This window comes from Sebastes umbrosus, chromosome 15, assembly GCF_015220745.1.
Source record: "Sebastes umbrosus isolate fSebUmb1 chromosome 15, fSebUmb1.pri, whole genome shotgun sequence".
In the NCBI taxonomy this organism is placed as follows: domain Eukaryota; kingdom Metazoa; phylum Chordata; class Actinopteri; order Perciformes; family Sebastidae; genus Sebastes; species Sebastes umbrosus.
This window is the reverse complement of record NC_051283.1, coordinates 31559166-31586762: the sequence shown is the minus strand read 5'-3', so window position 1 is coordinate 31586762 and position 27597 is coordinate 31559166. Positions and strand designations below refer to the sequence as shown.

The window sequence follows — 27597 nt, the reverse complement described above, 5'->3', positions numbered from 1 at the left end:
CTGTTTATAGAATCAAGGAAATATAAAACTGCTAATTAGTTTTTAAGTTAAAATTGATAAGACACTAAGTAAAAGTTGGTCAACTTTTTAAGTGAAAATGTAAAGGGGCTTTATGTAGGAATCAGAGAGTGCTTGTTAAAAGCTGAAGGAGGCAGATTATACAAATATGATTTAAAAAAAGTTTTTTTTGTTATAAAACGGTCGCTGTATCGTGACAGTAGAACACTAACAGGTAACCTGAAAAAAAAATCCTGTTCCTCTCCGGTGTCCTCCGGTGCTCCTAACGGCATCTACAAGATTTCACAGACTGGAGGGAAAACAAGCAGTCAGAGCTGATCTGAGGTCTGCTGTCCTGTTAACTTCATAACACTAGCTCTTAGCAGCTTATAATAATACATTAGTATATAAAATAGATATTAGAGAGAGCATTATGAGCTGTTTAACTAAAATTGTGTGTTTAATGCAAATAATCACTATAGATGACAATAACAAAGTACAGTAGAGTACTGTGTACACTAGTCTCCCTCCACGGCGTGCAGAGATTTCTAAAGTGGCAGATAAAATATCTGAGTGGCAGGAAGTGAAGAAAGTTAATTTCAGACGCTGCTCACGAAACACGTTTTTGACCATAACTCAAGAATAATGACGATTTAACACGAGTAGGATGAAATGATGAAGTGATGACATTTTAAACAGACATGGATGTAAACTAACTAACTGGTTGGTGAAGGCTGTAATTCTAATTCTTAATTTAACTCTCATAAATTAAGATGTGGTGTTTCTATGGGAGCTCGGTCGCTGTATACTGAGTAGAAACAATCAATACAGAGCACTTCATCATCTCTTTGACCCATTTTTCTGATAGTCCAAATTTATTTTTCTTTCCCAAACCTCAACCCCCCTCAAAGGTGGAATTAACTACATGACACCACAAGGGCAACGGCTAGACCAGGGGTCAGAGGTCAGCATCCTGCGTCTCTTCAGCTCCTCTCCAGAGGCTCCCTGTGGAGTTTTACAAATGGAAATGAATAACTGTTCTTTGTTTACATTTTCATTTTATTTATCATTGTTGTAGGTCTATGGTACGACGGTACGACGGAGTATTAGGGCCACATTGAGGGGGAAAAAATAAATCTGAGATTTAGAGAATAAAGTCGTAATATTATTAAGTAGTAATTTTACATGTTATTTAATTTTTTTTCTCGTAAAGTTATGACTTTATTCTCGTAATATTCTGACTTTATTGTGTAAATCTCAGATGTTTGTCCCTCAATGTGGCCCTAATACTCCGTAGTACATTGTCTCTTTGGCCCTCACTGCATTAGACTGATATACTTTATACTGAGACTATAAACTGAGTTACCTTCATCACAATGATCACATGATTTGCGGCTCCAGACAGATATTTTCTTCTTCTTTTTTTGTCTAAAATGTCTCTTTTGATAGTAAAGGTTTCTGAGCCCTGGTCTAGGATTACTTTTAAAAAACTATCTGAAATGAAAGTATGTGAGATGATAGAAATATGTATCTGAAAATGATCTGGTTCCTGGTATATCAGGTGGGTTCTCAGTATTAGTTGTTTTAATGTTCAGTGTTCGGGACTAGTTGTGGGTTTTAGGTTTCTTACTTGTATAAATATTGTTTGTTTCTATTAAAGTGATGTCTTTTTGATGTTGAGGACTCTTTGAAGAATAGCTTGGCTAAAAGAGATCCTAATAAAAAGATTAAATCTCTGCTTTATGTTTATCTCTTTCTGCTTTCTGCTGATCTCTTCTTAAACCTCATTCTGGTCTTTACTTGTCTTTGTTCAGCTCTCACACAGCCACCATGCGCAGATTCAACTCCGAGGGATCCTCCTGGATCTGGACTTCTTCCCGTGGAGGAAGGTGGTGCTGAAGAACCCAGATTATGACAACAACCGGGAGTCCGGCACTTACACGCCTCACACGGAGGAAAACGAGCAGGACGGATGTTTGACTCCCACCATCCAGGAGCCCAGAGCGAGTCCCGGCGATGCGGGGAAGAAGAAGAAGCTGAAAAAGGAGCACAGCATCAGCGTGGAGAACCTGACCGAGCTGGGGAAACAGGACAAGAACCACCTGGGAATCGGTGCCCTCGACGAAGGATGCAGGGCCTACAGCGACGGCCAGCTGGCGCCGGGCGCCCAGGGCAGCACGGAGAGCATGGACAGAGACGACCAGCCTCCTCCGTCTCCTTCCTCCTCCTCCTCCAACCCCTTCAGGTTCCAGCACCGCCACCAGCACAAAGCCAAACTATCAGCTGCTAAACTGCACCTCAAGAGTCTGTTTGGGCAGGTGGACCCGCTTCAGTTTCAGTCTGTAGAGCAGCATAGAGGCAGCTTCTTCTTACAGATAGGATCCAGATTAAAGGTTGGAACGTTGTAGAAATGGAATATAATATGAATAAGTATGTTTTCATTAGTGTATAATCACCTGAAACTAAGAATGGTTTCCGTTAGCTTAGAATGAGTCCTTCATATGTACAGAGGGATCGGGTCCTCTTCACGGAGTCCTACATGTTTCTACAGGAGCCCAGAAGGGACAAACCAAACTCTGCTCTAGAGAGAGACTTTCATGGTTTTACGTCACCTGAAGGCCGCCGTAGTTCTCCGACACATTTGTGAAACTGCTGTAACGTGAGTCGCAGAGTGTTAAACCGTGGTACCGCCAGCCGCCGTCTGACTTCTGTTGCTCCTAAAGTAGTGTTATTATGGTATGGATATGAATGACCTCTGAGCCAGGCCAACACCGTCACCACGGTTAAGCACTCGGCCGCTCACGTTACCTCCGTCTTGGAAAGGGAGGAGTGAGAGGAGGGGTACTCAGTTGATTGCAACCTGCAACCACACCACAAAAATCCTCCACACTGTCCCTTTTAAACGAGCCGGCTGTGCTTCACTCAACACTCAAACATGATGTCCTTAAAGTGCATCATACAGCTGCTGAGCTCTCATGTCAACAGACTGATCTCCATGACGACCGTGACTCCCGTCTGCTGATGACGACCATGTGAAACGGTTGAAAGCTTCAGAAAACGAAGCCATTAAGTGCACGTTGAGATGGGATTGTTATGATAGTTCAGTTACTCTTTACAAGAAGAATGAGAGTCACAAGATGACGAAGCTTTTACAACACATCCTGGTTTAAAGGTTTAAACCCAGTTCTATGTGTCAGTGCTGTAGCTGAGGTTAGAGGTTTAAACCCAGTTCTATGTGTCAGTGCTGTAGCTGAGGTTAGAGGTTTAAACCCAGTTCTATGTGTCAGTGCTGTAGCTGAGGTTAGGGGTTTAAACCCAGTTCTATGTGTCAGTGCTGTAGCTGAGGTTAGGGGTTTAAACCCAGTTCTATGAGTCAGTGCTGTAGCTGAGGTTAGAGGTTTAAACCCAGTTCTATGAGTCAGTGCTGTAGCTGAGGTCGGAGGTTTAAATCTAGAGAAGCTGCTTCATTGAGCTCTCAGAGAGTGGAACATTTAACCTGTTTTCTTTTCTGCTTCAGAGTCCTCATTCCTCAAACTCCAACCTGTCCAACACAGAACAGAAAGACAGGTCAGAATCCTATTTATTTATTTATTTATTGATGTTCACCACACTCGAGACATTTCATTAACTGTCCTTAGACAAACATTGATCCTGAGTCAGTCTTTATGGATCTTACCCTGATGAGATTGTTGTGATGATAGCGGTATCTTTTAGTACTGACCGCTATCTGTCCCTGTCCTTTTGTCCCCAGCCCTACAGAGAGGAGGTCTCGCCTGCTCTTCATGCGTCAGTGGAGTCTGGTGGGCCAAAGCAAGAAGAGGAAGATCGCCGGAGAAGAGCTGGAGAAATGGGCCGATTCCCTCAACGCCCTGCTGGACAGCCAAAGTAAGTCCTGCTTCCTTCTGAGAGAGACTGTGGGAGGAAACCTGAGCACCAGGAGAAAACCCCACGCTAACACGGGGAGAGAACATGCTAACTCCACACAGAAGGGCCCCAAGCCGGGTCGGAACCTCGGTGACAACCTTGTTTTAATTAGTGCTTTTTAATTCTCGTAATATTCTGACTTTATTGTGTAAATCTCAGATGTGTTTTCCCTCAATGTGGTCCTAATACTCCGTAGTACATTGTCTCTTTGGCCCTCACTGCATTAGACTGATATACTATATACTTAGACTATAAACTGTGTTACCTTCATCACAATGATCACGTTTTGCGGCTCCAGTCTTTCGATAGTAAAGGTCGCTGACCCCTGGTGTAGGTTGTCCACATGGTGTCAGATCTGACATGTGAAGACCTTTGAAGGGTGTTTACCACGCAGCAAGGGTCTACTAAAAGATGCTATCAAGTTGCATTATGGGAAATATGTTTTTGGAGCTTGACCCATTCTAGTGACTAAAAGTCCAGATATCTCATCTTCTGCTGAGATAACGGATATCCAGACCAAGACTTCCTCTTCCGTGTGCCAGCTTACAGAGCGATTAGCAACTTGAGACGCAAGGATGGAGTTGAGAGACGACGCCTACGGCTGGATAGTTTCACACAGTTAACAGTTTATTTCTCAGCTAATAAAAAGCTAAGTCATCATCAGACGGCGGGTTCCAAGATTACATTTCGGCCAACGCGTTCCACCTCTTTTGCTCTCCACATGGACGGTTTACCTGCATGCAACCAAGTCCGCTCAAACTCGATCGGTCAATACTACTCAGAAATGGTTGGACAATAATCTGATGTCGGTCGGCTACAGTGAGTTTAATGTCAGTATACAGTAGATGAAAGCGACGGGTCATATGGGTAGTGTCTTAGTATCTTAGAAATTAAAGGTGCTGTTTGTAACTTCTTATACGTATAAATCATTGCAGGTCGGTGTCCCGTGCGGCTACGCTGTTTTTATTTGGTTACATAAAGATTAAATAAAAACATGTTGTGCTCATAAGGCCTGAGGGATTGTTGTGTGTGATTATCCTCTTGTAACATGCATCTCCTCCTCCTCCTCCTCCGTCTTCCTCTTCTTCCTCCTCCTCCTCCTCCTACTCCTTCTCCTCCTCCTCCTCCCAGCTGGTCTCTCAGTGTTCGGAGCGTTCCTGCGTTCAGAGTTCAGCGAGGAGAACCTGCAGTTCTATCTGGCCTGTGAGCAGTACCGACACTCGTCCAACAACTTCAGCCTGCAGAGGAGGGCCAAGGAGATCTGCTCCACCTACATCCAGCCCGGAGCTCCCCGCGAGGTACACGCCTGCTTTTATACTCAGTCTGGCTGCACACACCGACAGCTATGTGACCTCTCTTCATGAACCAGGAAGTGTAACTCAAGTCCTGTCACATCATCACGACCTTTCTTTTCCCTCTTAATGCACTTTCATCTGTTTTATTCTCAGAAGTATTCCTCCTCCCTCCGAACAATGTGCTCTGTGTGTTCTGGATACTCCCCGTGTTTACGGAAGCTTTGTGTTGGAGGTTCAAGTTTAATGTCACAGAGTTGAATCAATAGCTGTATTCATGTAGTCATTTACAAACTCCACTACGTGCACATGTTGCACATGTTGCACACGTTGCACACGTTGCACACGTCGCACACGTTGCACATGTTGCACATGCTTTCTCCGGAGCAGTTTGATAAAACAAACATCTTGTTATTGATGAGAGTTGATAACACTCAGAAGGAGAAGAGACGGTCGGCAACGTCTCTGCAGATTCCTAACGTCTTGTTGACGTATTCTTTGATCAAGTTGTTCCTGATTTAAATCCAAATGTATTTCAAATTAATTACAGTTGGAATATATATTATATTATTTAGGAGAGGTTCTTGTACGGCTGCTTGTGTTTAGACAGAGTCCAAAAGGTCATGACCTACAAGCCATCAGATGTTTAGACAAGTTGGAAATAAGCCGACAGTTTAGCCGATGGAAGTGACGGTCAAAACTCCAAAAGCTAAAATCTGAGTAGTAATCCAGGTTTAAATGAGCGTAGCCCGTACAGTACTTACTTACCTGCTGTGTTGTCTTGTTGTAGGTGAACCTGGACAGTAAGACCAGAGATCTGACCATCCAGCTGCTGCAGGCTCCCTCTCACACCTCCCTGTCCCACGCTCAGAAACGCATCTACTCACTGCTGGACACGGACTGCTACCCCCGCTTCCTCCAGTCCAACATCTACCTGTCCTTACTCCGAGAGGACGACTAGAGGACACGTGTTGATGAACCTGGACACAGACTGCTACCCCCGCTTCCTCCAGTCCAACATCTACCTGTCCTTACTCCGAGAGGACGACTAGAGGACACGTGTTGATGAACCTGGACACAGACTGCTACCCCCGCTTCCTCCAGTCCAACATCTACCTGTCCTTACTCCGAGAGGACGACTAGAGGACACGTGTTGATGAACCTGGACACAGACTGCTACCCCCGCTTCCTCCAGTCCAACATCTACCTCTCCTTACTCCGAGAGGACGACTAGAGGACACGTGTTGATGATGAACCTGGACACAGACTGCTACCCCCGCTTCCTCCAGTCCAACATCTACCTCTCCTTACTCAGAGAGGACGACTAGAGGACACGTGTTGATGATGAACCTGGACTTGTGGAGAAGGAACAGTGGGCTCAGTGGTTTCCAGGACTTCCTAAATATTGTCGATCATTAACCTAAATATGTCTTCAAGAGATGGTTCGTTTAAAAATGTATATATCTGGAGAAGATCTTGATGGCCTTTAGACACTGTGTGTAAGAATTAGTCAGTTAAATGAGTATGCTTTCTTTTGGAGAGTGAGATGTCCAAATTAATATTTCATGCCTTTGTGTTTCCCCCATGCTTCCAGTATGTATGCTGTCCTCCGCTAAGCTAATCAAGTCCTTAAAAATAGATTCACGTCCTTTCATCCTACTTTTGGGGAAAAATAAGCTTATTTCCCAAAATGTTAAAATTCCTTTATTTGGTTTCTTTGGAAAAACAAAGATGACAGTTTTGTTTCCTGGACTTCCCGTAACCTGTGAAACTATGCAGCTCTCATTTGAATCATTAAACGTCCTCCCTGTAAGCAGCTAATGTTCCTCTGCTGACGCAAAGGAAAAACCAGTTCAGCGGGAATGAGAATGAGCTCTTTGCTGAGAAAAAAGGTCAAAGTACTACTGCGAGTTACTAATCCGGCAAAGGCGGGAAATCTGAGCTAATTGACTCTGACGGGTGAAATGACGACGCAGCTGCAGAGAGTTCAGTCTGTTCTAACAAAGACAAACTATAAACGCATACAAAGCCTCAGAAAACACTCTGTAATTTAAGACAGTTCTTTGTAATGTTGAGGAGCATTTCCTTGAATGTTGATCCTATAAAAATTGAATAATGAGGAAGAACATTTGAAAGAAACAGATACGTGTTTGTAAGGTGAGAGTTTTTAAAGAGAAATGAAATAAAATCCAGTTTTTGTAGCGGACGGGTCTGTTGATTCTTCAGTGATGCAGAGATGGAGATCAGCGTTCAGCGGTGGATTCAGAGCTGCAGTTACAGCACATCTGCTCCGTAGTCTCCGTGACGTCATGACGAGGTTTCTATAGAGCCGCTGTGAAGCTCCAAGTGGGAGGATCTTGGTCCGCGGCACAACTCCCGGCTAAAGAGGTGGAGCTAAGGCGGTCCGGGTGACGTCTGGTACGACACCCACCTGTCACTCAAAGCGGCCACGCCCTCATTAATGCCGAACTTTAAAGCTGCAGTAGTCAGTATATTTTTGGCATCATTTGGCAAAAATCCCATAATAACCTTTCAGCATATTGTAATTCAAGTGTTCTGAGAGATAACTAGACTTCTGCTCCTCCTCATGGCTCTGTTTTCATGTTCTGTTTTCATGTTCTGTTGTTGTCACTAACGGGGAAATCAGCCGTAGAGACCAAAAGCGTTTCTTGTACCAGACTGTAAACATGTTTATTTCTGTTGTAAAGTTAACATCTCCGGGGTCTACGGGGAATGAATAAAGTACATCGCTAAATGAAACAATATAATGTGTAACATAATAAAACCTTCGCTGTGCTCGTATTAAAGTCCCCATCAAGTGTTCTTGTAGTAAAGTACACGTGCCATAAGATGGAGACAGCTACACTAACGTACAGCTACGCTAACGTACAGCTACGCTAACGCCAACGTACAGCCACGCCAACGTACAGCTACGCTAACATACAGGAACTTATTTCATTTCACCACAATTTCTGCACATGAAGTGAACCGGTCAGATACAGGAAGTGTGTTTGTTGGCTATGACAGCGTGATGTTGTAGATATTCAAATTCCCTTATGAAACAGGTCTCAGTGTCTCAGAGCAGAAGACTGATTATTGTTACATGATTTTGAAAGTTTATTTTATATATTTGGCGATTTTTTCAACTGGGTTTGGATGTTGGTGTCTGACGGCTCTTGTAGTGAAACACCTTCATATTTGGCTCATAACTAGTTAAGATTAAACTGGTTGACAGTTAAATGACTCATCTTGGAGACCAACATTACAAAAAGCCCTTTTAAAGGAGAAAGACGTCTTCTTCCAGAACACAGTTTGGGCCCTGAAGAGCTGCAGAGTGTCGACTCAACACATGAGAGTACAATGTGTTCTGAAAGCATCGAACGCTTCCACAACTCAATAACATTTAAAAAACGTCTCAGTTTAGAGCAAAAGTAGCTCCCGATCACCAGGGCCGGGGCCGGGCGCTCCCGATCACCAGGGCCGGGGCCGGGCGCTCCCGATCACCAGGGCCAGGGCCGGGCGCTCCCCGATCGGTCACCAGGGCCGGGCGCTCCCGATCACCAGGGCCGGGTGCTCCTGTGTTCCTGCTTCTGCTTCACCCACCAGGCGGTGTAGCAGTTCTCTCCTACAGTCCACGAGCCGTTCGGGTTGCATCGGTCTCTCTCCTTCTCCAACACGTGTCTCTGGTTGACCGACCTGCCTCGATGCTGTGGACGCTGTGGACTGTCCAACACCCTGATCTCCTCTTTAACACCGCAGGCTTCGGCATCTGAGTCCAGCCGTGTCTCTGCGCCGTCTACGGAGGTCTGGCTGCAGATGCCGTCCTTCTTGGATGCAAACAGAGGTGGAAGTGAGAGCGGCTGGGACCTGGTTTAAGGGTTAATGACAGGACAGGGTCAGCGGATGGAAGGTAGAGGACAAACCTAAACATGTCCCTGCATAATAACCCTATGTGCAGACATATGCAACTGAAACACACCAGAGAGCAACTCAACGCCCAACACGTCTCCTTACCTCAACAACTAAACAGGTTATTTGTCTGTGCCTTCAAAAAGGACTCATATAACCAAACGCAGGGTCTGATATTAACTTTCTTCACTTCCTGTCACTGTGGCAGGAGAGTAGTTTTTTTCGTCTGCCACTCAGAAAATTGATCTGCCACTTTTGAAATCTCTGCACTAAATGAAGGAATAACTTCTGATGTCATTGAATGTTCGATATATTTTACATATAAAACATTATATACACGTTAAATTACAGTGTTGGAATTACACTGTGGAGGGTAGCCTACTGTACACAGTACTGTACTGTATATTTATTATTATTATTTGTCATCTGTAGTGGTTGTTTGCATAGATTATTTAAATATTTGCTTGGATTAAAAAAATCTTGGCCAGCTGCTTAGAGCTAGTGTTAGGAAGTTAAACAGGTCATAATTCTCTCTCTAATATCTATTTTATATTGATGTGAAATCATCTCCCTCAAACTACTGGATTTATTCAAGTTTCTCACCAAAAACTACATTTTACCAGATTACATTTGAACACATCATGATAACGTTGTAATTTACCTTCACCCAATAGTCATTTTTCCTGAGCCGACTTTGAACGCCTCATAACAATAACTCAATGGCACCTCCGTTAATGTTGGTATCTCCGGTATTCATCCAGTCTGGACTGAGCTGCTAACGGCTGCTAACAGCTAACGTTACTAACTCTCCTCCTGCTGTTTCAACACAGGTTTGTTGTTCTCAGTGTCTCTTTATCAGGTAGAAACAGGATGCATCCCCTCAGCTTTAGTAGCTCCATGCTGCTGAGAGCTTTTTTATCTCTTCACCGTGTCTCCGGTCCCAAACTAACTGAAACATGATACGGCGTGCGTCTGCGTCATTGTGCAGCGTAACTGTGGGAAAGCATCAATAAGAGGAATCGATAGTCACGGAGGCACGAGATGACAAGAAAGAGGACAACTACGGTTCTCTGTTCCATCACTAGTGTTTTCCCTGCCTGCCAAAGTGGCGGATTTCCTGATGATTTCACCCGCTACGACCTACGTTTACCCACGAACACTTGTCTACGGAGATCACAGTAACATCTACGTGTTTCGGCACAGATACGTCCATATGGTTCCTGCTTGAAGTGTTTGTCCTCACCGTTTCCTCGGTCTCCTTTCTGAGTGTTCACGATGTGTTTTAGCCACAAATGTCTGCACATGGGGGGGAGGCACTAAACCTCCTCATTCTCTTCTTTCATGCTTGTTAACCTCCCTGACAATCAACAGTTGAATGTGTTAAAGTGTCTAGTGCAGTAGAGTGAATACCTGCTTGGTGCTGTGTGAATACTGGCCAACCTGTGTGTGTCTGTGTTTCCCAGTGACTGATCCCCCACTGGTCTCAGACCTGAGGAGGCACAAGGTGCTAGCACATGAGGAGGGACAGGAAGGAGAGCACAGAGCTGTGCTGCACCTGACTCCGGTCATTCATTCATATCAAGGTGCTTTAATGGTTCTATTTTCCACCGAGAACATTCAGCAACTTTACATCTCAACTTTTCCATGAAAAAAACTTGTTCACCTTCAATGAAACTCAGGTCAGTATTAAATACAGAGTTCACCCTAACATGAATGCATCTTGTAATTTACAGTAAAGACACCCGCCTGAGGAAACCCATTTCGGCCGCTTGTACCCGCGATCTAGTTCTTTGGGTCCTGACCCAGCCCTCATGACCAGAGGTGAGAGTAGGAACGAAGACTGACCGGTAGATCCAGAGCTTTGCCTTTCGGCTCAGCTCTCTCTTTTCGTCTTTTAGCAGACCATTGCTATGTATAGAAGATCGTTGCTATGTATAACAGACCGTTGCCATATATATAAGACCGTTGCTATGTAATGGACCGTTGCTATGTATAACACACCGTTGCTATTTTGTATAACAGACCGTTGCTATGTAACGGACTGTTGCTATGTATAACAGACAGTTGTTATGTAACGGACTGTTGCTATGTATAACAGACAGTTGCTATGTAACAGACAGTTGCTATGTATAACAGACAGTTGCTATGTAAGGGACTGTTGCTATGTTTAACAGACAGTTGCTATGTTTAGCAGACCGTTGCTATGTATAACAGACCGTTGCTATGTAAAACAGACCGTTGCTATGTATAACAGACCGTTGCTATGTATAACAGACCGTTGCTATGTATAGAAGATCGTTGCTATGTATAGCAGACCGTTGCTATGTATAACAGACCGTTGCTATGTATAGAAGATCGTTGCTATGTATAGCAGACCGTTGCTATGTATAGCAGACCGTTGCTATGTATAACAGACCGTTGCTATGTATAACTGACTGTTGTTATGTAACGGACTGTTGCTATGTATAGCAGACCGTTGCTATGTATAACAGACCGTTGCTATGTATAACGGACCGTTTCTATGTATAGCAGACCGTTGCTATGTATAACAGACCGTTTCTATGTATAGCAGACCGTTGCTATGTATAACAGACCGTTGCTATGTATAGCAGACCGTTGCTATGTATAACAGACCGTTGCTATATATAACAGACCGTTGCTATGTATAACAGACCGTTGCTATGTATAACAGACCGTTGCCATGTATAACAGACCGTTGCTATGTATAACAGACCGTTGCTAGGTAACCGTGTAAACGTAGCCGTGTAATAAGGAGGATAATGTACAGCTAGCGGGTCATTGTTGTGATAGAATCCCCTTCAGGGCGATGAGAGACCTGAAGGGGATTCTGTCACAGCAGTGAGCGGCTTACTGTACATGATGACCAGTATAACACAGTAACTGACGGGACTGATGTGAACAGTTTAACTTCCATGTGTGGCTCTAACAAAGTTGTAACATTAACATTAACATACCTGGCAAGGCTCTGTCCAGCAGTCCAACAGCTCTGCCGTCCATATGCCGACTGTACAGGCTGCGTCTGGCTATTAGACCCTGTTGGCTGCCAGAGAAATGGTAACAGCCAGCGAGGAGGATGAAAAAGAAATCCCAAACATACAGAGCAGGGTATAAAAAGAGAGAGGACGGGAGGATGGGAGGACGGGAGGGGATGGAAGTGCAAGTCAAAGGACAGTTAGGAAAGACAACAGAAAGAAAAAAAGGGAACAAAAGAAAAAAAAAAGGACATTAATTACAAAACCAAAATATAAAGAAACATAACTGAGAGCAAACGTGCATCACGGCGTATCAATGAAACCCAACTCAGGAAAAATAATAAGCCACAGGATGGAAATACGACTTTATCTTATCCCAGGGGTCAGCAACCTTTACTATCAACAGAAAGAAAATCTGTCGGGTCATAACTTTACGAGAAAAAAGTTGTAATATTACAAAAATAAAGTCGTAACTTTACGAGAAAAAAAGAAAATAACAGGTAAATTTACTACTTTATAATATTATGACTTTATTCTCTAAATCTCAGATTTATTTTTTCCCTCAATGTGGCCCTAATACTCCGTCGTACCGTCGTACCATAGACCTACAACAATGATACATAGAAAAGAAAATGTAAACAGTTATTCATTTCCATTTTAAAGATCCACAGGGAGCCTCTGGAGAGGAGCTGAAGAGACGCAGGTTGCCGACCCCTCTCTTATACCAACCACTTTGTTTGGTTAATACTAATAATAATATTCATCGGATGACAAAAGGCGCTCTCACATGTGGAGTTTTATGGCAGATAATTTAATGGGTTCTACAAAAAGGGAAGCAGATAAGAAGGAGCCGTCATGTTGCCCTCACTAGGCCTGTTCTCTCCTTACTGGAGTCCAAAACAACAGACTCGCCTCCTCCATGAGTGTGTTTACATGCGCACTAGTATCCTGGTTAAGAGCAGCTTTTGGAGTATAGTATGGATGTGCTACCTGGAGGAGACAGCATGGAAATACCTAATCTATTATTCCAGCTGAGATGGTGAAAACTCAGTATCCAGCTGCAGGCAGATGATCAGACACCTGGATACCGTTATGATCGTGTATAAAGGGATTATGGATGAGCAGGTTTTCATGTTCCATGTAAACACCATACCCCCAATATGATCACGAGCAAGACTTAAAAACCAGGATACTAGTGCGCATGTAAACGTAATCCGTGTCACAGAAAACATCTGAAAGAGCAACGGGCGTTCCTTTAAATGGAAGAGGCCACGGTGGTAGTCAGAGGCTCGTCAATGGAAGCCCAGCTAAGATCTATTAAGGGAACTATTGAAGTATACCAGACGATGATGATGGCAACAAGGAGAGACATCAAATGGGTAAAAGAAGATAAATGGGGCGGAATGGGAGAATGAAGAAATGAAGGGTAAGGGGAAAGAGAAAGAGAAAGAAAAGGGACAGTGTTTAGAAAGAACAAATGCGTAGGAGAGAGAGGGCTGGACACAATAAGTGACTAATGAGAGGAAATGGAGCATCCCTCTGCCAAGCTGAGCCGACCTGCACACTGTCAGCAGCCTTCTACTGTCTGTACAACACTTCCTACTTTGTTAATGCAACACCTCACTTACACTGCTATCACAAATACTACATATTATAGCATTTCATCATGGACAGAGAAGGAGACATGCGAGCAGGTAGATCAGCGTTCAAGCTAGGGATGTTAATAATTAACCGTTTAATGCTATCGGTTGAACGGTTAACAGAAATGTTAATAATTAATTAAAAAGCTGAGCAGAGGAGCGGCTCGTCACTTTAAGGAGAAAAGCTGGTCCACCTTAACAGACCACCTTAAGACAGTCTGAGCCGGAGTTACAGAAACAGGAAGTTGGCTCTGGTCTTGAGGAGTTGTAGCCTCGTAGAATTTATTATTCACAGACTAAATAAACTGTACACACACTGCTAAAGCTACGTTCACAGCTAGAACGCCACCAACAACCTCACACTCACCGCCAACACTCACACGGTCTGTCGGGAACTCGCTAAAGTTACGCCGCACTGATAGACAGTATGTGTGTGGCTACGAGGAGCACGAAGCTAAAGATTGACACAACATTAAGGGCATCACATTTGAGATTGTTATTAAAAGTGTGTGTCAAGTGTGTGTCAGAGAGCACAGCTGGTATCCGTCACCACGGAGACAGTGGAACATGAGTATTGAAACCGTTTCAGATATTCAGTATTGGTATCTTTGATATTTTTGCGTGTAGTGACACGTCTGCCTGCAATAAGAGTGAATTCCTGCCACAGGGGGGCGGGCGTTTCTAAGGCCAACGGATGACCGCTCCAGATACCAGATCTCATTTGAACACCTGTCAACGTGTTTCTTTCTCACCTGGTGCGTCTTGCCCTGCAGCGCTCCACGAGAGGGGACTGTGGGCTCTGGTCCCTGCTGCCCCCAGGGGCAGAAGCTGGGGCGGCTCGCGGGGGTGCCCTGCTGGGGGAGGATCCCACGCTGAGGGAGTGGGAGCACTGGGAGGATACCGACCGCTGGGGGGAGTGAGGAGGAGCAAACGGCCAGGGACGAGCCCGCTGCTCCCGACGCACCACTGGACAGGAAAAGGAATCCATATTGAGTATTTATCAGCAACAGTGACTAGAAACTAAACATGAACAGAGATCCACAGAGACACAGGACACAGGAAACTGATGGTGATATCTAAAACTGGTGATGAGGAAAAAAATAAATCTGAGATTTAGAGAATAAAGTAATAATATTCTAACGTCATAATTTTACGTGTTATTTTCTTTTTTTCTTGTAAAGTTATGACTTTTTTTCTCGTAATATTCTGACTTTATTGTGTAAATCTCAGATGTTTTCCCCTCAATGTGGCCCTAATACTCCGTAGTACATTGTCTCTTTGGCCCTCACTGCATTAGACTCATATACTATATACTTAGACTATAAACTGCGTTACCTTCATCACACTATGGTGTACGGTCTAAGACCTGCTCTATATATAAAGCGTCTCAAGATAACTTCTGTTATGATTTGACACTATATAAAAATAAATTGAATTGAATTGAATGGAATCACAATGATCAGATGTTTTGCGGCTCCAGACAGAGTTCTTTCATTGGCTCTTTTGCTGGTAAAGGTTGCTGACCCCTGGACTAGGCTGACTTCTGTAAGACATGCTGTTGTAATGCAGGCCGGGCTATGAATGAACTCCTTTATCTATATATGGCATAATAGGAGCATACAGTAGGTAGAGCCTAAATATAATACAAAAGGCTTAATATAACTCACCTCATCTAATACTAACATGACGCAACACTTTAGAGTTTATATTCATCCATCTATTGCTTGCACATAACTGTGATCTGTCTTCACCAGTCAGCATCAAACACCATATACCGTAGTAACAGTGTCTACGGTTTACCTTCTCTCTCCATTAGAGAGTAGGGTTTGATCTCTCCGTCCGGCTTTTTTAGGGGAACCTTTCTCAGCATGGCCGCTGTGGAGGAGAGCACACTCAGAGCAGGGAACAGAAACACAACATGATAGGATCCCTTACCCAGCCCCACAGACTGTCCTTCACAGGCTACATTAGGACAGTATCTCCTCTGCTGCTACTAGAGGATGATCACGTGGTGAAGGCTGGAAGACAGACAGCCCCCGGCTTTATCTCTCACAGACTAAACAAGCAGCTATCTTACTGTGTATTCAGCCATGTGGAATAGTTGTTCTTGTTCACAGTTATTTGAGTAGTGCAGGACAACCACAATCCAATATTCAAATTCTGTTTTGAAGTTGATTTTTAGCCTGTTTTAATCATCTTCATCAAATTCACTGAAGTGCCTTTGACACAAATAAATGATTGGTAGCCTCAATCTGACAGCAGCCATATCGGGCCTCATCCACCACCACTCCTAAGAAGACATGTCTTCTTAAAACCCACCAAGATTCTGACTTTCACCGGTCTTCTTATCTGGGATTTGTTCTTAGGTAAGAACTAGGGGTGTAACGATTCATCTACTACATCGATTTATATTCCTACGATCCAACTACATTGATAGGTACTCGGCTAGTTGTCCTTCACGGGAGACGTATAGCAATATAAAATGGATTGTATGGATACTGAGGATTTGTACCTTGTATTTAAGGACGACAAACGTTACATCAAAGTGTTTTAGCACTTTTATTAGTAAAGAAATGTTAAACGTTACTCTGGTTCACTCTCCAGACATGCACCAGCTCTGCCCTCTGCAGCGCGAGCACGCATCCATGACGTGCGCGCAGACGACCGGCGCCCTGGACTCCTCGCTGTCTCACCCGGTAGAGGAGCCGGTCGGCAGAGTTTCAGACGCTATCAGTCCACCTGACGAGGGCGTCTTCACCCTACAGGAGCTTTCCTCGTGCGCTGTCGTTGTTTCATTCAGAGAAAATGACTTTCCTTTCCCCGTCATGATATCTACGTGCGCGCAGCATCAGCCTCACGTATCCAGCCGGAGAGCAGACGGTCCGCGAGGCAGATTATCACGACGGGAGTAAAGTAAAAAAACAGAACAGAAACTCAACTAACGTCAGCTCTTTGATCACTATCAGCTGTTTGATCACTATCAGCTGTCTGATCACTATCAGCTGTTTGATCACTACCAGCTCTTTGATCACTATCAGCTGTTTGATCACTATCAGCTGTATGATCACTATCAGCTGTCTGATCACTATCAGCTGTTTGATCACTACCAGCTCTTTGATCACTATCAGCTGTTTGATCACTATCAGCTGTATGATCACTATCAGCTGTCTGATCACTATCAGCTGTTTGATCACTACCAGCTGTCTGATCACTATCAGCTGTTTGATCACTATCAGCTGTCTGATCACTATCAGCTGTTTGATCACTACCAGCTGTTTGATCACTATCAGCTGTTTGATCACTATCAGCTGTCTGATCACTACTAGCTGTTTGATCACTATCAGCTGTCCGATCACTACTGGCTGTTTGATCACTATCAGCTGTTTGATCACTATCAGCTGTCTGATCACTATCAGCTGTTTGATCATTATCAGCTGTTTGATCACTATCAGCTGTTGATCACTATCAGCTGTTTGATCACTATCAGCTGTCTGATCACTATCAGCTGTTTGATCACTACCAGCTGTTTGATCACTATCAGCAGTCTGATCACTATCAGCTGTTTGAACACTATCAGCTGTCTGATCACTATCAGCTGTTTGAACACTATCAGCTGTTTGAACACTATCAGCTGTCTGATCACTATCAGCTGTTTGATCAGTACCAGCTGTTTGATCACTACCAGCTGTTTGATCACTATCAGCTGTTTGATCACCATCAGCTCAAAATCATTGAATCGTATCGTATTGTACCGTACCGTACCGTATCGTACCGTACCCTATCGTATCGTATCGTATCGTATCGTATCGTATCGTATCGTATCGTACCGTATCGTGCCGTACCGTATCGTGCCGTACCGTATCGCTCTAGATGAGCCAGATATCGTCCTTGGATCGTATTGGAACCATGGAAATCGTATCGTTGTAAGAACGTATCGTTACGCCCCTCCCCTACTGGTTAATGATGGCAGAGTGTCACACAAAGCACATTCAACTGGCTCTTAACAAACTGACAGACATTTAGAGACATCGGAGGGTGAGGAACCAAGCAGGTGTTCTCATGTCAGTCAGCGGGTCTGTGGGGGGGTTGAGTTGGTCTACAGGTTGTGACTCTCTGGGTTCAGTATATGGCATGATACGTAATACATGACATATATTGTACCTGTATAGGTAGATAAATGCAGGTGATGGGAAAGTGCTGAGAAATTATGAGGGAGAAAATAAGAGACCAACATCATCATATATATAATATGGACCTTATTTATGGGACAAAGGAAGGAGGACAAGATGCTGGGGACATTATGAGAAAAGAAAAGAGATCCTTACAAAAAGCCGAACATCCCTGATCCGTCAGAGGAGAGGAGGGCGAGCCTGGGAGAGTTTGGTGAAACAAAAGATTTTGGAACTGAAATAAAAGCAGATCAGCACTCTTTGGTCGAGTGCCACGTTCCTTACACTCTAATGAGGGGGAGTTTTTGTCCTTCCACACAGACATGTACAACAAAACAGATGAATTTGTCGAGATGCCAAAAGCAAGAATTCACTTTAAAGCTGCAGCATGCAAGAATATGTCATGAAGTACCAGAGATGCCAAACAAATACAGGTTCAGCTGGTAATGATGTCATGTTTGAAGCTCTTACCCACACATCAACGCCCATATTACCACAGAGAAGAAAATTACATAACAATTACCTAACCGCTTTCACAACAACAACAAAACAATTAGCTGAGAGTAGAGGAGAAGTTACCTGATCTGTTGAGGAAGAAGCCCTCAAACACCACAAAGTTATTGGCCTGGACAGAATCAAAAGAAAGACTAGATAATTCAAACTGCTCATGATGAAGGTGGCCATAGATAGTTGTTTTACAATAAAGCAGAGGGTGTTAGATCGTAGGTTTATTGTAAGTTTGTCTTGTTGGATGTTTCAGGGAGTGTGCTTGTTGTGCTGGGTGTGGCTGGCAGCGAGCTTCCAGCAGCTATCAACATGATGAAAGCGAGCAACCACAAAACAGGAAAGCCATTAGCGCCTTTCAGGCAGAACACTGGGTACATAAACACAGATATTCAGTCTTGGCTTTTGGGAAGAGATTATGTGACCAAAAATAACATACACTCAAAGGTCTGCTTTCTAGCTTTTGGAACTTTCAACCACATCTCACAGTGTTCATTCAGAAACTAGAGCTGGCTAACAAGCTGCTTGTACTTTGGCCCGACGTGACCGAGGAGTGAATGATGACAGTCCCGCCCAAACTTAAGACTAGTTCAAACACAGCTAATTCAGTGTGTACCACCAGAAGCTTTGCCCTGATCCAGATCAGAGTCCCTTAACATTGCTGAGTCCAATCCTTAGTAGGGCTGTCAATCGCTTAAAACATGTTTTATCTGTTCAAAATGTACAGTAAATGGAGAGTAATTAATCCTCTTATCAACATGGGAGTGGACGAAAATGCTGCTTTATGTAAATGTATGTATAAATGTATTATTGTAAATCAATTACCAACACAAATCAATGACAGATATTGATCCAGAAACCCTCACAGGTACTGCATTTAGCATAAAACAATATGCTCCAATCAGAACATGTCAAACTGCAGCCCAACAGGCAACAACAGCTGTCAGTGTGTCAGTGTGCTGACTTGACTATGACTTGCCCCAAACTGCAATCGATTGGTAGCCTATACCCAGTGAAATGTCATCATGTCAGTGAATTTAAACTACTGCAATCTGGGGATATGCATAGACACATGTACACATTACATGGGATTTATTGGTTGTTTTTTTTACCGTGGTATCAAATTTGGTATCGAGAATTGAGGAAATTCACTGGTATTGGTATTGACTACTTGATTTCTGGTATGGTGACATCCCTAACACATACTGTACATACACATACAACGAGTATAAAGTAGAGACTGTACCTGAGGAACACTCGGTGTCAGGCAGTAATGCTTTGACAGGAAAGACAGGAATTTGGGCGAGGGCCTGTCGTAAGCCATCAGAACGGGCTCTAAATTCTTGTGCTGCAGGTAGAGAAGCAGAAAACATGCAGTCACTGATAAACAGCACACAGAGATGGACTGTAATCATCATCAGAGTACTGGTGTTACATTATTCAGTTTTGGTAGGTGTCTTTTGATAGTGCAAGATTATGACTGTAACTTCTTCATATGTGTTATGTATTATCATACGATCTGCACACTGAGCTCTGATTGGTCAGTAGGCGGTGCTTTTATACGAGTTGATCTCTTATCTGGAACATAACCTGCTCTGGAGCAGGTTAGCTGTTCAGCATCAGTTACCATGATGATCTACCCGATAAGAAGTGAACCACCTTCGTAGGACGGAAAACCCTGAAGGGTTAACCCTGAAGTTACCCTCGCTAACCCCAAACCCTGCTTCGTAGTACAGACCTCTGGTTATCATTGGGTTGTTGGTTAAAATGCACAAATGCTCACGGGTTGGGAGCACGGTCCTCATCAAACTAAAGAAGTGCTTGACCCTTTTTCAGACCTAGAACTGGTATGGCTATAAGTCAGGAGATCATTAAAAGAAAAGAAACGTATTTACAGTGGCAAAAATATTTGTGGAAGCAGCCTACGTTTGCAACTCTATCACACAAAATCTGTGTGCAGGGCACAGGAACATTCTTCATTTCATCACAAGATGCATCTTGGCAAGCGATCAAGCCGTCAGAATACTCATGTTTGAACTGAGGAACCTGGCGAGGAGACTGTAATAACATCTTCCACTACTGCCTCAGAGAGATGGATGTTTCACCTGCAGCATGAAATCAAACAGCTCCAGCCCGTAGCCATGTCGCTGCAGGTTCTCTGCGATGTAGAAATCCAAAACGCACAGTGGCTCTGCCTCTACGTGCACACCTTGTTGGTCCTGTGGAGGAAACACAAGCAGCATACCTGTACAGCTGATACAGTCACACACACAGTCAGTGAAGCATGTGGAATTAGAGCCGGGATGACACGTCACCAATGAAGAGAATGAAGGAAAAACAGGTGACTCACCAGCAGAAATAACTTCTTGTAGCCGACCTTGAGAAATCCCAGAGCCGCACCTCGTCCTCTGTGTGTAGGGGGAAGGAGGGGCAGCGATAGAGGAGGGTGAGAGGAGGGTGAGAGGAGGATGAGAGGAGTGTGAGAGGAGGGTGAGAGGAGGGTGAGAGGAGGGTGAGAGGAGGATGAGAGGAGGGTGAGAGGAGGGTGAGAGGAGGGTGAGAGGAGGGTGAGAGGAGGGTGAGAGGAGTGTGAGAGGAGGGTGAGAGGAGGGTGAGAGGAGGGTGAGAGGAGGATGAGAGGAGGGTGAGAGGAGGATGAGAGAGGGGGGAGAGGAGGGTGAGAGGAGAATGAGAGGAGGGTGAGAGAGGGGCAATGAGTATGATTTTCACATCACCTAGTGTTTGATTTGAGGAGAGCTGCCTCCATGAGTGTTTCAACACTACAGTACATGCATTGTGAGCACAGTAAGACTCAGCTCCGTGCAGCTCAGTCAGTGTGTATGTAATGAGTGAAAGCTGAGGGAAGGATGTGAGCCGTACCTGTTGCGCTCTCCGTCAGTCAGCAGGTAGAGCTGATGCTTCTGGGACTGCAGCTTAGAAGCGCTGGTTATAGACGCTGGGAGCTGTTGGGCCTGTGGAGAGCAAAGCACCAACACTGTTAAACACAAACAACTAAACAACATATAAGATCATAAACACACTACCTCACCTACTGACTCACCTTTGCTGAGGCTGTCCCAAGTTCATCAATAACTGTGGCTATGTGGGCCTGAAGATGTGGCCTACAGAGACGAACACAGTAGAGCAGAATATGATTTACAAAGCAGCGTCTGAATGAGGCACTCGTCAAACAGCAAGGAGGAAATTACAGAAATTCTGACGGCTTGTTTAAAGGCGCCGTTTCTGAATACGGGCTGTGTGTGTTTCTCCATGGATTGAGTGTTTTGATCCTTTCACAGTATTTATATAGAACTTAAACCTGCTTTATAATAAAACAAAATCTCACGTTTTACATTGTAGGTTAGGAAGAGACACTAAGATGTATTTTTTTTGGGACTTTTCGACAGCAGCCCTGAGGCCTGTACTACGAAGCAGGATTTGCGGTTATCGAGGTAACTTCAGGGTTAACTCTGGGTTTTCGATACTACGAAGCTGGATCACTTCTTACCGGGGTAGATCACCATGGTAACTGATGCTGAACGGCTAACCTGCTCGGAGCAGGTTATGTTCCAGATCAGAGATCAACTCCTATAAAAGCACCTCCTACTGACCAATCAGAGCTCAGTGCGGTGATTATATGATAATATTACACACATATGAAGAAATTTAAATCATAATCCAGCTAAAAACAACACAGTTTAAACTGACAGATACAGGAATGACAGCTGACTTTATGTTGTGGGTGTTTTCCGCTTTGAATTATATTTTTATATTTATTTGTTTTTACTTGCTCTCGAGTCCGTTTCACACCGTCAGAGAGGAGGGAAGCAGGTGAAAGGAGGTTTAAATAATCATAGACGCAACCACATTTTTGCAGGGTAAAAAGATAAGTAATCCATTCATCTTCTACATTCTGAAAAGCTATTTATATTTAGACGAGTATATTCGACTTTTGAGTGTTCCGTTAAATTAATAAATCTGTTAATTTACGCATTCACACATCTGGAGTTTTTTCTTTTTCAAGCTGTTCTTCCTGCATTTAGCAGCTTCAACTGTGTTACTGTTAGTCTGGATTAAGTGTTTAATTTCTTCGTATTTGTCTAATATAGTTTACTCTTTGTTAAATCTGCCGCTCTGCCTGTCTGTAGACTTGTTCATGTCTGTGATTGGTCAGATGCTGCAAACACCTCCTCGTTCATGTGAACTCATAACCAGACTGAGAAACCCTGGGTTGTTTTACTGAGTTGATAACCAGCTTTGTAGTACAGTTTAGCGAGATCTCGGTTGTTAGGTTAAGTGAAGCCAGATAACGAGAAGATACCCTGGAGATGTTTAACTCACTTCATAGTACAGGCCTCTGGTCTCTTCTATGTTTGCATCGTTTCCTCTGGATGCTCCACCTCCCTCACAGTACCACAACTACATGCTGTATTTAGATGCAATATATATATATATACACCTCAAGTACAACTTTGTTTACATTTTATTTATTACATCTGTTTACATTACATCTATCTTTATTTTAATACTTCTAGTGTAACACTTGTGTTTATATTTATTACATCTACTTTACCTGTTTTATTTGCTTTATAACTGTGTGTTTTACCTGTTATATGTTTTACCTGCCTCATTTAGTCTTTAGTCAAGTATTTGTTTTAAAGAACTGACCAGAAGTGGACACTGTGAATCTCCTTCTCTTTAATACCATGACAATAAAGCTTTGTATTCTATTCTATGACCCCATCAACCTGTGACTGTGTGTTAACCCTGTTTCTGACTGATGACTGACTGATGGTGTTTCTGCTCCTCCAGTGATCTCAGTGGTAAACACACCCTGCAGACACACCCTGCAAACAGGACAACACAGAGAGCATGACAACATCTGGACAGCATTAAAGCATGTCAGAGTTTTGCATGTAGTTTGTCATCATAGTGTCTCTCTAGAGGATCTCTACAGAGATGCTCCTCTCTGTTGATGCTAACGTTACCAGGCTAACTAACAACAACAAAGAGAATCTGTTATCTGACTCACCTTCCTGTTGAGTTGCGACCTGCTACCAGAGTCTGGTCCAGGATGGAGACTCTCTCAGAGAACAACTGGTTCAGATCAAAAGGAAACTCCATCATAATAATAATAATAATAATCTCTGAGGCAGATTATCAGCTGGGTAGTTCTGATAGCGGATGTTAGCTTAGTTTAGCAGAGAGGAGGTGCAGCTGATGCCGGTTAGTGGTGCTCCAGCAGCTGCTCAGCTAGCTGCCTGTAGAGTTAACGGTTAACGGTTAACGGTTAATCAGTGCCCGAGTTAGAGGGACATTTAAATGATGCTTAATGATGCTCTCTGTGAGTGAAGCTGCTGCTACAGTGATGGATGTATTAATATCATGGATGAAGGCTACAATGTATCATCACTGCAGCTCCATTGTGTCTACTAGTGATGTGTCGCCTAGTGATGTGTCGGTCGCGAACGAGCCGGTTACTTGAGCCGGTTCATTGAGCCGGTTCATTGAGCCGGTTCATTGAGCCGGTTCATTGAGCCGGTTCATTGAGCTCTTTTAAGTGAACGATGGGAGCCGGCTCCCGTCCGAGAGCTGTTTCTTTCTTTAATTAATTCAAGGCAGAATGATATGATGATCTTCTCCGCACCACAGGCACTTCAAGCACTGATTGTTACTGATGGTGTGTGTCCACAGGCTCCGTGCTTTCCACGCTTCCCATTCATTGTCTATGTAAAGCAGCCGTGCAATGCATTCTGGTAGCGTGGAGGCGCGATTCGAGAAACGGAGCGTCACGACGGCCGTTCCTCATTTGCATAAAGTTGAGGTCTAGTCTACTTTATGCAAATCACAGGCGTCCGACGTGACTCGCCGCCTCTTGAAACTCCCGAGAATCTTTTAAAATAAACGTTGTCGATCTAAAATAAAGACAGATTGAGCAGCTGCAGAATTATTTATCGCCTCAAATGTTTTCAGAAACACATTTTGGTGAACTATTTTCGTGAAATAAGAGAAGAAAGTTTCCAAACGAGTCTCCATGTGGTTTCTGGTTTGAAAGCTGGGAGCAGCAGCCAACGGAGGGAAAGCGTTCGTCCAATCAGGAGCCGAGTGTGTTGTTTCTAGTGACAGCCCATCAAGCGTCCAATGCTGGGAAGTGTCGCGTCCCCTCGCGATAAAAAACGCCCCTGTGGACACTTACCATTAATGTTGTGTTAATGACGTCCGTGCGACCAATCAGGTGATGATCAGACAAGGATCATACCATCAAGCAGGGAGGGGCGTGGTGCTGACGGTCTACAGGTACAGAGCGCTGACGGTCTACAGGTACAGAGCGCTGATGGTCTACAGGTACAGAGTGCTGACGGTCTACAGGTACAGAGCGCTGATGGTCTACAGGTACAGAGCAGGAGGGAGAGGAGGAGAGAAAGAGAGAGAGGAGGCGCGAATAGCAGACAAGATGAGTGACAGTCGGAAACGAAGCAGCATGTACAATTATGGTATTCAGGAAATTATAAGGTTTAGTTTAATGAAATTGAATAATTTAAGTGTTTTATGAGCAAACATACTAATCATAGGTCAAAACAGCGCTAAATTTGGCTGAATTATAAAAAGGCAGAAGTGGTAAAACGAAGAGCCGTTTGGGAGCTGAAAGAGCCGGCTCTTCTTTGGTGAGCTGAGCCAAATGATCTGGATCACTAAAAAGAGACGTATTTCCCATCTCTAGTGTCTCTGTGATGTCTCTGGTTGTCATGTGATGTCACTCTGGTTGTCATGTGATGTCACTCCCTGGCAACGTCTACCGTAATGTGTCTAAATGTCGCGCCTGGAGTCAACCTGCTGTAAACTACTACGTTAAATAACTTCTGTAATGAGATTATTTTAAATTAGATTATTAGAAATGACTCAGAGTCAAAGACAAAAAAGGTGGAAACGTAACTGTAATTACATAGTTTAGCCAACTTTTACTCCATATCATGTTTACCACAATTCTTATGGAACATTTATTACCAGTTTTACGGTAAAATTGATGAAGCTACCAGGAGGCTTCTTTTGATACTACCAAAGAATATACTACTACTACTACTACTAATATTACTACTATCACTACTACTATTACTACCAAAGAATATACTACTACTACTACTAATATTACTACTACTACTACTACTATTACTACCAAAGAATATACTACTACTACTACTAATATTACTACTATTACTACTACTATTACTACCAAAGAATATACTACTACTACTACTAATATTACTACTACTACTACTACTATTACTACCAAAGAATATACTACTACTACTACTAATATTACTACTATTACTACTACTATTACTACCAAAGAATATACTACTACTACTACTAATATTACTACTATTACTACTACTATTACTACCAAAGAATATACTACTACTACTACTACTAATATTACTACTATTACTACTACTATTACTACCAAAGAATATACTACTACTACTACTAATATTACTACTATTACTACTACTATTACTACCAAAGAATATACTACTACTACTACTAATATTACTACTATCACTACTACTATTACTACCAAAGAATATACTACTACTACTACTAATATTACTACTATCACTACTACTATTACTACCAAAGAATATACTACTACTACTACTAATATTACTACTATTACTACTACTATTACTACCAAAGAATATACTACTACTACTACTAATATTACTACTATTACTACTACTATTACTACCAAAGAATATACTACTACTACTACTAATATTACTACTATTACTACTACTATTACTACCAAAGAATATACTACTACTACTACTACTAATATTACTACTATTACTACTACTATTACTACCAAAGAATATACTACTACTACTACTAATATTACTACTATTACTACTACTATTACTACCAAAGAATATACTACTACTACTACTACTAATATTACTACTATTACTACTACTATTACTACCAAAGAATATACTACTACTACTACTACTAATATTACTACTATTACTACTACTATTACTACCAAAGAATATACTACTACTACTACTAATATTACTACTATCACTACTACTATTACTACCAAAGAATATACTACTACTACTACTAATATTACTACTATTACTACTATTACTACTATTACTACTGTTACTACTATTACTACTATACCACCACTAAACTACCAAAGAATAACCTACTATTACTACTGTTACTACTACTATTACTGCTATTACATCTACTACTACTAATATTACTACTATTACTACTATTACTACTATACTACCACTAAACTACCAAAGAATAACCTACTATTACCACTGTTACTACTACTATTACTGCTATTACATCTACTATACTATTATTACTACTACTATACTACAAAACAATAACACAAAAAAATGAATCTGAGATTTAGAGAAATAAAGTAAATAAAATTTTATGAAAATAAAGTCAGAAGTTTACGAGAATAAAGTCGTAATATAACAAGATTAAAGTCATAGGTTTATGAGAAAAAAGTCATACAGTAGTATTATGAGAATAAAGTCGTAGTATTATAAAAAAGTCATTTCACGTATTTTCTTTTTTTCTCGTAAACTTCTGACTTTATTCTCGTAATATTATGATTTTATTTTCATAATAATAAGACTTTTGTTTCTCGTAAACGTATGACATTATTATCATAATATTATGACTTTATTCTCGAAATCTCAGATTCATTTTTATTCCTCTGTGTGGTCCTAATACTATACGTCGTATAAAATGTCTCTGTTGATAGTAAAGGTTGCTGACCCCTGGACTACAGCCTAAAAGCTTACTATAACTGAGTTCATATCTTATCAAATACTAAGTGTTATTACAGGGCTGCTGCGTTGCATTACAACATACAGGCGTTTGTAATGTTGGTGTCATGCTTTGGAGCACCGTCGGTGGATAGATCCATCAGCAGCCGGTGTTACCACATGGTGGTGCTGCCAGCAAACATTCTGCAGCCTGACAGAGGATTAGAGTTATGCACCAGGAGGAGAAGTGGTACATGGTGTCAGAGGTTAACAGGAAGACACCAGCGGTACAGATAACTAACTAACAGACCTGAATATATGAGTGGAGAGAAACACATTGAATACAGGTTACAAGGGCTCTGGTGATGGTTGAT

At 42.7% G+C, this 27597-nt stretch overlaps 2 protein-coding genes across 9 annotated transcripts in view; one reads left to right on the top strand and one right to left on the bottom strand.

Annotated features, from left to right (window-relative positions):
* si:ch211-152p11.4 (regulator of G-protein signaling 8) overlaps positions 1 to 8263 on the top strand; it is a 9065-nt gene extending 802 nt beyond the window's left edge. Inside the window, exons 2-7 of one of the 2 annotated variants that reach the window (XM_037794699.1) lie at positions 909 to 961; positions 1812 to 2315; positions 3515 to 3564; positions 3749 to 3882; positions 5053 to 5219; positions 6004 to 8263. In XM_037794699.1, the coding sequence (XP_037650627.1) occupies positions 923 to 961; positions 1812 to 2315; positions 3515 to 3564; positions 3749 to 3882; positions 5053 to 5219; positions 6004 to 6174 (1065 nt within the window). In that variant the 5' untranslated portion in view covers positions 909 to 922 and the 3' untranslated portion in view covers positions 6175 to 8263. Of the gene's footprint in view, positions 1 to 908; positions 962 to 1811; positions 2391 to 3514; positions 3565 to 3748; positions 3883 to 5052; positions 5220 to 6003 lie in introns of both variants that reach the window. The other variant, XM_037794698.1, reaches the window with a different exon arrangement.
* Positions 8264 to 8317: 54 nt separating this feature from the next.
* atat1 (alpha tubulin acetyltransferase 1) lies at positions 8318 to 23884 on the bottom strand. Of its 7 annotated transcripts, none has more exons than XM_037794669.1 (13): positions 23461 to 23884; positions 21490 to 21550; positions 21309 to 21400; positions 20779 to 20836; positions 20534 to 20647; positions 19675 to 19776; positions 18504 to 18549; positions 18081 to 18125; positions 15556 to 15630; positions 14508 to 14721; positions 12098 to 12183; positions 10533 to 10629; positions 8318 to 9080 (listed from the first exon to the last, which is right to left on the bottom strand). In XM_037794669.1, exons 1-13 carry the CDS (start codon positions 23553 to 23555, stop codon positions 8771 to 8773), a joined length of 1395 nt encoding a protein of 464 aa, XP_037650597.1. In that variant the 5' UTR covers positions 23556 to 23884; the 3' UTR covers positions 8318 to 8770. The 7 variants fall into 7 exon arrangements, with proteins under 7 accessions (XP_037650597.1, XP_037650598.1, XP_037650599.1 ...); XM_037794670.1 differs by having other exon boundaries at positions 10533 to 10611; positions 23461 to 23883; XM_037794671.1 differs by lacking the exon at positions 18081 to 18125 and having other exon boundaries at positions 23461 to 23882.
* Between the last annotated feature and the right edge of the window lie 3713 nt (positions 23885 to 27597).

Bases quoted from the DNA above. Each gene is read 5' to 3' on its own strand.
- atat1 (XM_037794669.1), bottom strand. From the start codon at position 23,555: ATGATGGAGTTTCCTTTTGATCTGAACCAGTTGTTCTCTGAGAGAGTC. The intron at 18,550-19,674 runs GTACAGTCTCTA...GATTCTGTCCAG, and splicing joins TGACACCGAGTGTTCCTCAG to GCCAATAACTTTGTGGTGTT. The intron at 14,722-15,555 runs GTAAACCGTAGA...TTTCCTGTCCAG, and splicing joins CTCTCTAATGGAGAGAGAAG to TGGTGCGTCGGGAGCAGCGG.